Source organism: Hipposideros armiger, unplaced genomic scaffold, assembly GCF_001890085.2.
Source record: "Hipposideros armiger isolate ML-2016 unplaced genomic scaffold, ASM189008v1 scaffold_249, whole genome shotgun sequence".
Taxonomy (NCBI): Eukaryota; Metazoa; Chordata; class Mammalia; order Chiroptera; family Hipposideridae; genus Hipposideros; species Hipposideros armiger.
This window is the reverse complement of record NW_017731599.1, coordinates 1372117-1385953: the sequence shown is the minus strand read 5'-3', so window position 1 is coordinate 1385953 and position 13837 is coordinate 1372117. Positions and strand designations below refer to the sequence as shown.

The window sequence follows — 13837 nt, the reverse complement described above, 5'->3', positions numbered from 1 at the left end:
ATTGGGGGTGGGGGGTTGTCACTTTGTGAGGGGTAAAAAGTGTAACTATTGCAATATTTTGTACACCTGAAACTAACTAACTAACTAACTAACTAAATAAATAAATAAATAAATACATACATACATAAAAAGTAAAATATAACAATACCAGAATACAAATGCTATATGCACCCCCTCTTTTTTATATAGGGTAGAAGAAGTGTTGGCTTTGGGTGACATGAAATTGGACTTGAATGCCAGTTTCTTAAATTATAACCATGACCCCAGTAATAAGAGATGTAGATACTCTGTGGCTTAGTCAGTTTGGACTGTTATAAAAAAAAAAAAAAAGAAAAAATTACCATAGACTGTGTGGCTTAAGCAACAAATATTTTTTTCTCATAATTCTGGAGGCTGAACGTCCAAGATCTGGTGGTATCTGAAGAGAACCTCCTTACTGGCTTGCAGATGGCCATCTTCTCACCATGCCCTCACATAGTGGAGAGCAGAGAGAGAAGAAGAAAGCTCAAGCTCTCTTTTTTTCTTTTCTTAGAAAGGCTCTGATGTCATTATGGGGCTCCACCCTCATGACCTAATTACCTCCCAAAGGTCCCATCTCTTAATACTATCCTATTGGTAGTTATATGAATCGGGGCAGGGGGTGTACAAAAATGCAATTCATAGTCCTCTGTTTCTACTCCGCCTACCCCTCCATAAGGATTAAGGAGCTTCCCTATGTAATGTTAGTGGAACATCTAACAATGAGTAGTTCAAATTCAAGAAATGCTGTCTTCATTTATTTTCTCCGGTTTAAGCAGAATTTCCTCAAGCATGTGCTAGCAAGACAGGCAGACAGTCCTTATTCTTGTGGATCATAAGAAAATCCAGAGAGATATACTCATAATAGAAAAAGATCCACCAGACTTCAGGATCTATCGATAGGGAAGGGGAATCTATTCCCCTCCACTGCCCCGCCATTGACGATTGCCACCACCCTTTACCTTCAGATGAGTTTTCTGATGCCTGCTCTAACAGAATCTGCTACTGCAATTCTCTGCAAGACCTCTGCTTGCCCTGCAGGGGAGACAGCACTGTGGCTACTCTTTCACTCTAGGATAAACTTGTCTGTGATGCCCAGTTTTCAGACTTTGGTCCTTACTACTTGGCCTTTGTGGGTGTGAACGGCAGCCATTGTGATGCAGGATTGTGACACCTAAACAGTCTCCAGTCTGTCACCCATGGAACCCACCATTGTTGTCCTTCTTCCTAGTTCCTGGGAGGAAATTTACTCTTAGTAACGATAGTTTCCACCGTCTAAACCCCCTCAAAGAAAGTCTTTACTCCATCGCTTCTTCTATGGGAAATTTTCATGAGCTCATATAAGGGTTTCATATCATGCTAGCTTTTGTTTATAGGCACAAAAGTGGGCCCATCTTTAGGAAGACAAGATCATGACAACCCTCGTAAAAGGCAGGAAAAAATCCCTACTGTTTCTTCTCTAATAAGTTGAAATGTGAAAATAAGACAAAACCATAGTAATAACACATAATTCAAAATATCGTTGATCAACCTGCTGTATTACTTTCTGAATGTGTCTTCCTAAAGAAATTAACCATTCATTTATTCACGTGTTGATTGACTTATTTAACAAATATTTATATGCAAGGCACTTTCTGAGATGCTAAAGAGAAAAATGAAAACACAGGGTCATGTTCGCTGAACTTGAAGATGTAAAATTCAGAGCCAGGATAGTGTTTACATAGCATTTACAAAGTCTGGTTTGGGAACCCCTGTAACTGGGTTGGAGTACAAGCTTGATCCCTTTCTATTTGTATGGGGATAATTATAACAGATCCTCAAAGGCTTGTTGTACATATTACGTGAATAAATATTTTATAACAGGTGTTGTTCTTAGCATTCGTAAAGCTAGAACAATGTAGGGAGGGCTCTGCTTATGATGAGGCCATGCTAAAGAGGAATGGGTTCATTCTGGAAAGGAGGGTTAGATGGGAAAGTCAAGAGAATATAAAATAATATTGTTTTCCAAAACACATCAGTCCGAAAGGGAAAAAACAATCTGCATGTGCTGCAATTTATATATACAAGTAAAAGGTGCCCCCAGAGACAGTCAAAGACAGTAGTTGTAGAATTCAGAAGAGGGAGCAAATTAATTGAGGAACAACTCAATCTTAATCTGGATGCGGACAAGTTAAGGGCATGTGTTGGGAAAGCATAGTGATGCACTTGCTTCAGCCAGTGTGTGGCGAACCAAAGAAGTTGGGAAGATTCGAGAACCCTGGAGACTGGTGTAAAAGAGATGTGTAAGACCCTTTTCTAACTGTCCATTTTCCTCAGATATGCTGCAAATGATGAACCTCTTTCATGGGGGGATGGAGGGGGGAGGGTCTTCCTGATTTGCAACCCACCTCTGAATTTTGACTAAAGACCATACTTTTTCTTTAAATCTAAGTTCAGTACCGATGCCCCAGAAGCCTTAGTTTAGCTGCCCCTCCTGTGTTATTTAGCATCTTTCTTTCAGGTTCAGCACTTTATCCCATTATGTGTTGGTTCATTGTTTGATTTTCTGCCCCCTCCGCACTAGTCTGTCCTTCAAGAAAGCAAGAATCATCTAACTGTGAAGTGTCTTAGGTGCCTCAGAGAAGGCTTGGTGCAGAGCAGGAGCTCAACAAAAATATATTGAAACAGTGAAGGGCCCAAATAGGCCACAAGCCCAACTCACCTCCGTTTTAGATGCATTATAGATGGTGGCACACACAGGGTGGCGTATTTTGGGTGACTTAGTGAATACTTACTTGTTTTTTTTTTTAAATCGTCTGGATACCACGGCTCTGTAGTGATTGCCGATTAAATGTGTTGTGTCTAGGACTTTCCCTTCTGAATCGCCCAGTGGCTGTGGCTTTCACTTTGCCCAGTTTGCAGTTCCATAGGAGAGTTACTTATTTTGTCTTACACATTTAGGGGAAAAAACAAAACAAAACTAGGTGAGGTGATCAGTGATGGATATATTAATTAACTTGATTGCCGTAATTATTTCAAAATGTGTATATATGGGGTTGTCGGAAAAGACATGACATATTTTTGCAATGAAAAACAGACAAAGAATACGTCATGACTTTTCCGACAACCCAATATGTATATCAATTCATCACCTTATACACCAATTTAAATATGTTATAGCTTTTTTTCTTTTTCTTTCTTTCTTTTTTTCTTTATGTCAGTAATACCTCAATAAAGCTGGGGAAAAGAAAAAGAAGGACAGCTGCAACTATGTAACTGCCATTTTTTAAAGTCCAGCTTTTAACTACAGAATTAAGCTTAGTCTAAAAAAAATTTAAAAACAGACAGCCACTGCTGTGGGTATGTTTTTGTGGTCATGCACGTTGGCCTCAAGTTCGTACTTCCTCAAGCATAAGTAGAGTGGCCAATCCTAGACAGCCCAGGGCTGTGGGTCCCACAATGGCCCCTCACCCAGGGGTCATGGATCGTGTGTTATCCTTATGAAGCCTCAGAATAAGAATAGGAAGTGGGGGATACTATTCCCATTTTTTAGATTCAGCAACTGAGTCTTAAGGATGAAGAAAAAACCCAAAAACTCCTTGACTGTGAGAGTGGCAAGTCGCTGATGCAGAGTATGATCTCAGCCTCCTAGTGGGATACTGTGAGCAAAAACTTCTGACATTATAATTGTAGCATGTCTGTGTTTTCCACTATATCGTGGTGATGCCTTCTAGAAATAAATTTAACAAAGATTTGAAGTTTCCTATAATAAAGCAAGACCATGTGAACTTCAAACGCTGTTAGGACAGAAGCTTGGGCTCTGCTGCCCATTCTTATACCTTCCACATCTCACTGGGCGCTCAGCACACAGGACATACCATGCAAATAGCCTTTGTGTGAGTGAATGAATGAGTCCCTATAATAAAATAGAATGAATGAAGTTCGCACCTATGGCGATCCCCGCGCCCTGTAGGAGGCACCCGCTGTGCCACTGATAGCATGATTTTGCAAGTTCAGGATGGAAACAGCTGCCAATCTAAACCCTAAATTATGCTAGTTTACGTCTTAAGCATTTACAGGATTTCATTCCATAGGTAAAGGATTAGCAAAAGCTGGGTTGCTAGGAATAGGCTCTCTCAGAAAAGAAAATATACGGGTTTTTTTTGGTTTTTGTTTTTTCTTTTGTGTCATAAAAGAGTCATTCGGATTCTGAAAGGGTTTATTTATACACATGCAACTGCAGAACAGACAGACAGCTTATTAGTTTTCACAACCAGGTCCCCGATCGTCCTTATTATCTGTTTGCAAAAGCAGTGGGTAGGCCACAATCCTGGTGGTGTTCGTCAGAGATGCAGAAGGGCCTTTTCCTCCTGTGCATAGTCAACATGGCTGGAATTTTACAGTCACACATTTCCCTGCAATATTTCTCATTTCTCTCAGCCGATGCCCATTACAGATGTTCACTGGAATGTCGCACGGGTGGAGAGAAGACATCTGTGTGCTCCAGTGCATTTTCTGAAGTGTTTAATTGCCCCAGAAAGTTTCAGGCTCAATTTTGAACACAAAATGTTAAGCGTGTATGGATGTTTCATTCAAGTTACATCCATACTGTTTATACCTCTAAATGCTCCAGAACCAAATATGGAAACTGAATTTTATTTCCCTTGCTTCTGTCCCAAATCATCGAGCCAGAGAAGTGACAGGCTCCATTTGGGTGCAGTACGTTCACCAGACTGCCGTTAAGAGTCTGTCCCTGTTCCTGTGATAAATTCCATTTGGAGCGTGTCAAGTTTGGCAGCCACATCCCATTATTGGCTGAGAGTTGGCACGTGAGGAGGACACCCAGGGAGCTACGGTTTGGCTTTTGCAAAAGAGCGAGGAAGAGGGCGTGATGGTGTAGGAGTTCATTGTGCGCTAGATGTCCTAGAAGAGAGGTTTCTGAAGTTAAATGGCAGGCACGTGCCACCTCTGCCTCCCTTCAGCCGGCTTTTATAAATGGCAGGATTGATTAGCAGTGAAAGGGAAGGGTTTGCTCTCCTAATATCACCCTGACATAACTTTCCTAGTTAACCAGCAGTCATTCAGAGCAGAACTTCCTAGAAGGAAGTGGAGTCCTTGTCTTCCTGCTCACAGGGGAATGGGACAGTTCATTGTGTTTCTCCCAGAGCTTGGTTGGGGTACAATTCTCCATACAGAGGGTTAAAAAAAACAGGCTGTACTTTTGACTGGTCCATTTTTAATGCTCCTCATCTTCCAAAGACCCCCTACGGCATCCCTTGGAGGTTTGAATATGTGACATTTGGATAATTCTATAATTAAATAGCAACACTGAAAAAAACACTGGTAGGATTTAGGCCATCTTTCCCACTGGGGGACTCCGCTGCAGGCCCTTCGGGAGGCTATGGTATCATTTAGAGAGCGGTGAAGAAAAACACATTCATTGGCTGCACGCATTTATTTCTCACCTCCTTCCTTAAGCACGTTAAGTCTGTACTCTGTTGTAACTGGGGGCCAGGTGGCGAGGGGGGGCCACAACAAATTAAAAAACCTCTAGAAGTACATGCCAGTCAGCTACCGAGGTATCTCAGAGCAGGAATTGTTCCATAAAACTAAAAAATAATGGATTTGTCATGACACGTTAAGAAAATGCAGGGCCAGATGCCTCAGCTTCCAGTGAGCGATAATTTAAACGTCAACAAGTTATGCAGGTCCTAGGAAATTATTGCTCTGGCATTCAGCAACAACCAAAAAGAGTTGCCATGACAACACCTGTACCCCATACCTCTTGTATCACCTAATACTTGGGGAAATTAATAAGGCAGATGAGGGAAGATGGGTTGAGGGTTTAGTTTTACTAAAATAATGAAGGCAGTAACCTCATTGCTATGACGTGTTATGCCTATGATCTCTCGAACATGTGCATGTTTAAGTAAGACGTACTCAGATGTCATTCCAGACACTCTGTCCGTGTTTTGTATGTACTGAGCTTGGATCAGGGTGTCTAGAAGGTCAAATAAAAAGTTTGAAGATGATAGCAAGAGGCCGGGAAAGTCAGCTATTGCATAGGTTCGGCTGCCTTCTTCCCCACCTGCTATCAGAATGCTTATTTTCTGCAAATGTATTGCAGAGGGCTCTTTGCAAATGAGGTCTGTGTTCTTCTCATCATAAGAGGTTTAGCTTTTCCAGCGTGCACATTTTCACGCTGCACCAAACCTTTGTTTTCCTGCTCAGGGTGTCAGCACCAGCATTTTTTCTTTCTGAAAAATGTGCAGAATTGGTGTGCTGACTCGCTCATAAAAAAGTAGAGCCCAGCTAACAGAGCTTTGCACTACCCCAAACCCCAACGTCTCATTTCCTCCAAGACCTTTCATCTTAGTTTGTCAGCAAACTGGAACCTCTCACCTTGCAGTGTAAAATTATGATGGTTAATTTTGCTTGTGGTTGTTTGCTGTCATTATGGGTGGGGGAGGGGGAGATGTGGGGTGCTGTTGCTGTTGGGAGGAAACTTTCAGGTCTCACAAGAGGCAGATGATACTGTCAGCCCTGTGTTCATTAAAATCCAAGCCGCACACTGGCCAATCTCACTTAACCAAGAAACCAAATGCAGAAAAATGGGTCCATTAAAAGCAGGATTCACCTTGGAATTGACGTGCTCATACTCGACTTGATACTAGCAGGATGAATTGTGGTGACAGGGATCATTTTTGTTGACAACAGCTGGAAATGCAACAGCTATATTATTATAATTAGGATCGGCATCAAGTTGGATTATAATAGGGGCTTTCTTGGAGAAATGGCACAGTGTCAAATTTATAGTCACTAGCTAAATGAGTCTCTTGTATCCTCGACAAAGGGACAAAAACAGTTCCGAATGAAAACACAAACAGAGAATCCTGTTGTTATATTTTCTGGGTATTACTCAGGGTTCTATTTATCACACACCGACACTTGCCGCTTTGAAGAAACATTATCCTGCAAGGTTTGCACTTTTCAATTTGCCTCTGTGGTCTTCATTCTGCATGCATTTCCATGGAGAAGCCTAGATCGCAGCTTGACTAGAAATCTTTTCTGCTGCACGATTAACCTCAAAGCATCCATTTTTTCCCCCTTTGGGTAATCACTTGACAAATGCATCCACAAAACCTCCGCACACATCTATCCCAGCGCACAGGTGCATCAACAGTCCTGAATCACTATTAGGAGAAATACCGTCCTTGATGGAAAGCAGTGCTGCCGTTTCACTCCCAGCTATCCGAAGCTGAAAGAGGTGGATTTCCCGAGAAGCCAGGCATCTGGCAGAGATATTCCGGATGAGGATGTGGGCAAAAGCTTGTCTTAGCTCTGTTGCAGCCCCCAACCCAGTAGTTCATCTTGGCAAGTGTGTGGCGTTTACATGGGCCAGGAGATGTACCATTTAGTTGAATGCCATCCATTCAAATAATATCAAGAAACTTACACTGAAAATGTGCCCAGTGCCTGGTTTTGTGCTTACTGCATCAAAACACATTTTATTTGTGCACCCATAGCAATTTTATTCCAGAGAGGAAACTGACATGAGATTGATTAGATGAGAGAATGTGAGATTGTGTGTGTGTGTGTGTGTGTGTGTATTTTCTTTTGTAAAAGGACATGAACATAGTGTTACATTTGGAATGTCTTTTTGTGTTCCTCCCCAAATGTAACAAAATACACTATTATTAAAATGATTATGCAAAGCTACACTTAGTTATAAATTACAACATCACCACCACTGAAAATTAGCTTATTATTCAGTCTCACAGGTATGTACAGATAATATAACTATAACAATAATGACAGTCAGCTCTCAGAAATATTGTGTTAATAGCTCTTCTCTATTCTTTGCAGAAATTATTACATTAAATTATCTCAACAAGCCTTGGATGTAAAAATGGCTATCATATTCCTGTTTCCAGATTAAGGAGCTAAAGCTTAGAAAAGTTTTATTACTTGGCCAATGACACAGAAGTAGTAAAAGTTGGTTCAAGATAGTTTGACTCCAAATTTATCTTTTCTATACTTACGTTATCCCATTTGATCCTCACACAAATCTTGGAAAGTTTGCAGAATAAAAATTGCCATCTTTGCATATGGAAGAACTGAATCACAGAGCATGCAAATGACGGAAATCCTTCTCTTTACTCCTGCCCCAGTGCTTGGTAATGTGACAACGGGATGCCTCTCATAGCAAGACAACATCAAGTAACCATAATCACCAAAAATAGTGACGATGCTCTTCAGTCTTATGAAACTCCTGAGAAAGTTTCCCCAACTTCCATTTAACAAGAAGTAATCTCCATGGTTCTTTATGCAATATTAATATTCTAAAAAATACTTCACTTTATAAACACATCTGAGTAACAGTTCTTCAAAGTAATCATGATGGAAATTAATGCTTCTATGGAAAAGAGTTATGTTAATTTTTAAAAAGTCTGGTGCCCAGTATAGTCATTCTAAACTATAGCTTTACACGAGAATTGCCTGAGAAGATTTCAAAAATCCTCAGCCACCATCCCTGTTTTGCCTTCCACAGATCTGAAAGGGACCACAGGGACCTAAATAGTTTTCAAAGCTACATTCTAATAAGTAGGCAGGGTTAGTTCTCACAAGCTTTGCATGTGGTCATTTCTATGCTAGGTCCCTACATATATTCTTTTGTTTAACCCTCATAAAATGCTAATATATATTGTAGATTTGAAATCCAAGGCTTAGGCAGGTTAAATGATTTGCCCAAACAGACAGACAGGTAAGTATTTCAGAACAGGTTGAAATTATTCCCTCGTCAAACCTCTTAACCCCTGGCTACGCTGCCCAAATGCACCCACCCCCATACATATACACAGTAATTCTGTCACTGTTCAGAAGCTAGATTAATTTTTTTGTTTTTCTCTATGAAGACATGTCTTTATTTAAGAGCCACCCGCTGGAAGAAGGTAGTTTGGGTGATGTCAGAGATTTGCGACTCTGTGTTCAATTCTTTTCCCATTCCTCGGGCAGCGACTAGAACTGAGAGCTCACACTCGTTAACTTAACATCACACCCAGTACAGACTTTGACTTGATTTGTTCTGATAATGTGTTACTTCATAATGGGGAAAAACATTTCTCCTTAAGAAAAAAAAAAAAACAAAGTCACACAAGACAACATAACAAAGCAAAACAAAAAACGGTGGCATGGTCTTCTGCATGGAAGAGCTCATGTTTGCTAATCAGTCTCTGAACTCTTATCCATTCTTTCAGTAACTCTTGAATTCATTCTTTTACTTTTTTTGAACTAATTTTAGACCTGGACAAAAGTTGCCAAAAGAGTTTCTGTATATATCTCGCACTCAGTTCAGCTCCAGTTGAACGTCTTACATCAACTTAGTGTAAGGATCCAAACAAGCAACTCAGCATTAATATCCATTTTCGTTGTCATTACCCAGTGTTAATGTTTTATCACCTCTTAACTGGACTACTGCTGTAACCTCCTAACTAGTCTGATCTCCTGATCGTCTTTGGCTCTGCCTCCAATGGAATCTGGTAGCACTAACAGAGGGAAAGGCCCACACCATGGGACTGGTCTCTAAATATCTTCTCTATTTCCTACAGGATGAAGCCAACACTCCCAATCTTGTCATTCAAATGACTCTTGTATCCTGTTCTCAGTTTGCATCTTCAACCTTAGCTTTCATGGCTGACTTTTCCAGTCATCTCTCCTCCAAAAAATTTTTGGGAACTTTTATCTTACCTGTTCTCACCGGGAAGGTTTTTCCTCCAATTTGTCTCCATCCCACACAATATTCAAATAACTACAAATATTGTACTTTCCTGTGCTTATTTTCATAGCTAGTTGGTGAGTTACTTGTGAAATTCTCCTTTTTTTTTATATTGTTCCCAGTATCTGGTGGAATGTATTACACAACCAACACTCACTGTGTGTGTGTGTGTGTGTGTGTGTGTGTGTGTGTGTTTCTAACTGTAGATTTTGTAGAATGTCTGAGTCATCGTTCTGAGTAGATATTTCAATTTTACAGGCCTATCAACTGCTCAACAAATATCATTGTTACATTTTCCTGTATAGTGACTGTAATTCAAAACGCTTCAAAAAGATTTTGACGGGCAAGCTATTGCAAAAGCTCTACCTTATTTCAGCAAACACAGAGGTATGCTGCTGAGATCCACCCCCTGACTTCCTTCAGGTTTAAAACACTCTTGCCCCCATTGCTGGGAATGCTATTGACAGCTCAGGGCTGATCTATCCAACAGCTAAAGAGCGCTGCCCTGCAGAGGCCACCACTCCTTTCTCAGGGGGTTCCCATATCCAATAACTGGTCAGTGCCGGGGTCTGAAGACCTGATCTCATTGCCTCAATGACCATCCCGGCTCTAGAGTCATCACATCACAGCCCAAGTGCCCCTTCTTCCCAATGTTATCCTTTTTAGTTCCTCACAGATATTGATCAAAGAGCACTCCCCAGTAAAAATCCTGCACGAAATCTCTAGCTCACAGCCTACTTTCTAGAAAACTCCCCTGTCATGCTTACCTACCATTCATCATTAAATTATCAGATAATTTATTCTTTCATTCACTTATTGACTGAGCAGATAGATGTTTGATAATTATTATATATGTCTGACCCTTCCTGGATCAGGGAGACACTAACCCTGCCCTTGCAGAATGTGATACTTGTTAGGACACCAAACTTCTCCAGTTTCTCCCCAGTTTCAGCAGTTCCCAGAATTACCCATAGTCTCTTCGACTATTTTGCCTCCACTCATTGCTTAGAATTCCTTCCTTCCCCTTCTTCTCCTGGTTGAACTCTACCTGTCTTTGAGAATTTAACTCCAGTGCAGCACCCCTCAGAAAGCTCTCCCTGACCAGCCTGTCTGTGCTGGGCTAAGTGAGGGGCCCACACCTGGAGCCATTGCATTCAGCTGAATCTCTCTGTGTACCCGTCTGCCTCCTCTTCTGCCCTCCCACCACCAAACTGTAAGCTTCCTCCATGTAGATTTTGTCTTAGATACACTTCCTATCAGGGAGGCTGTATGTGCTTCACTGCTGAATGAATGAGGGAATAAAACATAGAAAATCTGAAAAAACAAAGATTTTTTTCTTCTATTATCCATTGGGCCTAATTACCTAAATGCCAATTAATTGGTGGTTCCCATCTAATTTAATATTCTGAGGGATTAAATAAGATGGATGAAATATTTCTTTGATATTTTTGTACAGGTTTTACAAGCAGCCATTTTTAAAAAACATTCAGTTGTGCTTTTGCAAAACTTAAATGCCACATGCTATATTGTATTATTAAGCTTATGTTTCTTATTTCTTTGGTATGTTTCCTTTTCAATATTCTCCAAGCCCACATGAGTCTGATAGGCATCTTTACAATGAAAAGTACAAAGGAATCTTAAATAATACAGATTCTAAAAGAGCTATCTTTATATAACACTCCAACCTACCACTACTCTTTCTTTTAAAAGACTTGGATATTGTTGAAGCTATAATGGAGTAGTTTATCTCCATATTTTAAAAGAGATTTCTTTCTTATTCCCACACATGGATTTCTGTATGATATGCTGAGCAAATTTTAGCTCTTGGCAAAGAATAATGTGTTAATTATTGTCTTTCTCACCCTCACTCTCCTTTTTTTTCTTTTTCTTTCTTTTCTTTTTTTTTTTTTAGGTACGTCTGTCACTAATGTAACAGCCACAGATGCTGATGACCCAGTTTATGGAAACAGTGCAAAGTTGGTTTATAGTATCTTGGAAGGGCAGCCTTATTTTTCCATTGAGCCTGAAACAGGTTTGTGGCCTAAATTTTGAATTCTATTTACCATGTTATTGCTTCAGGGAAACATTTTTCTTGGGATTTGGATTATGAAATGTTATGGTTAAGTAGTTTACTGCCTGTATCAATAATATCTCCATGAGTTATTTCTGCACAATGCAAGCTACATGGCAAGCCCAACAATCATTTTGATACTGATTAAAATAAATTGCAGACCCTTCATAGAATATCACCTGTTTAACAGACGGCCTGGCGCTATTTTTCATCCTGTGGGGGAAAAAGTGCTTATACGTCGGTTAGACTTAAATATCAAATTTAGGAATAAATTCAGTTACTTATTGGCTATGTGATGCTTAGTAAGTACCATTTATACCTCTTTCTAAGCTTCAACATGCACATCTGTAAAGTGGGTATGGAACCTACCTCGCTGTGTTATGAGCAACATCAAATGGAACAATAAATATTAGCCACATAATAACAATTCTATGGATGGATATTATATCTGCTGTTAGAGTCCTTAGTTGTAAAACAGGTACTAGTATCTACCCGCTAGAGTTCTTTATAAAGATATTATTATGTATTGTAATATAATGTATTGTTATTATATACAATGTTATATTTTAGTAGTATTATTAGTATTATTAATATCAATATTAAACCTACCCAATATTGTTAGTCTGGTGGTGCAGATTTTAGAAACCATAACTTCATAAAATAATAGTCTTTGCAAATGAAGATAAATCTTTTTATTGTTTAATTTTAATAGTATATTAAGAGAGTAAAGCCATTTTGTGAGACTTTTTATAATCCATGTTTTATTTTCTAGCACATTTAAAAGTTATCATAAATAAAAATTTCTTTTGCGTATATTTTTCTTCTGTACCTGGTGGTTTTGTTTGCATATTTCCAAGTAGAAAAATCCAATATCATACAGCTACATACATACACATATATTATCTTTTTTTATTCATGAGTTTTCAGCATTATTGAGATAAATTTCCATGTCTTACCATTAAGTCAATTATTAATTAAATTAAAATTTTATAGCTTCTCTTTGCTTTCCTTTAATTCAAAGAGTAAAATCCTCATGCATTTAAAAGTGAGAAAAAGAACATTTATACATAAATAGGTCATGGCTTAAAATTGAATTTAGATTTGAAAACAGGAAAGAACGCTTCCAAAATGCATTAATTAGGGGCATCATTACATATTCTTCCTCAGCAAAGAAGGACATCTGTCCTAAACTTCATCTCATTGGGGCTCCTTGATGACGCTGGGGAAGTGGCAGAGAAGGTAGTCAGCTCTGGATTTTAAGGAAAAAGAAAAAGTCTGGAGATGTCCTATTTCTTGGCCAAAGTCACAGTGACAGAATGGCGAGCAGAGTGAGGACTCACACACAGGTCCTTAATTTCAGAGCCACCATCAGATATATTTGAACTTCATTTTTCACAGGCAGTAACATTAGGGTGCCAGGGCTTCTGTAAAACAAAAACGCGTTGATTGTTTAAGTGGAGCTGAATCATTTTCTCCGTTGCTCCTTGACTATTTGTTCACCTTTTGTTCACCATTCCCAGTATAATATAGATATTAATCCAGTAAATATCCATTCAACCTTCACTCTGTGCCAGGCACTGAATTAAATATAAGGAGAAAAAGTCACAAAGGCTAATCGCATCTTGCAAGTATCTCAATCCATTTTGGAAGACAGATTTTTATTTTCGACATAAATAAAAGGAAGCATGGTGATGTCATTTAAATAATTTATGTCTCAAGAATAGTAAATTACCATGAGATATAGATAATACAAGCCCTCCACTGAGTCAGTGGATTTGGGCACTTCTAAGTCTCATTGACATATATGGCGATTTGCTTAATTAAATGTTGTCAGCAACATTTAGCATGTACATTTTAACCCAGCGTAATGAGTGCCTGTCTCAACATGCGTTCATTTTAGCTTTATCATGTCCAATTTGACAGATACAAAATTATATGTATTATATACCAGTTAATTTATACACCAGTTTATCCTGGTACTATTGTGGAAAATG

General features: G+C 39.3%; 1 protein-coding gene across 1 annotated transcript in view; it reads left to right on the top strand.

Annotated features, from left to right (window-relative positions):
• CDH8 (cadherin 8) overlaps nucleotides 1-13837 on the top strand; it is a gene marked incomplete at its 5' end in the record, with an annotated part of 226665 nt that overhangs the window by 36954 nt on the left and 175874 nt on the right. The window contains one exon of the mRNA XM_019655891.1: nucleotides 11685-11804. Within this exon, the coding sequence (XP_019511436.1) occupies nucleotides 11685-11804 (120 nt within the window). The remainder of the gene's footprint in view (nucleotides 1-11684; nucleotides 11805-13837) is intronic.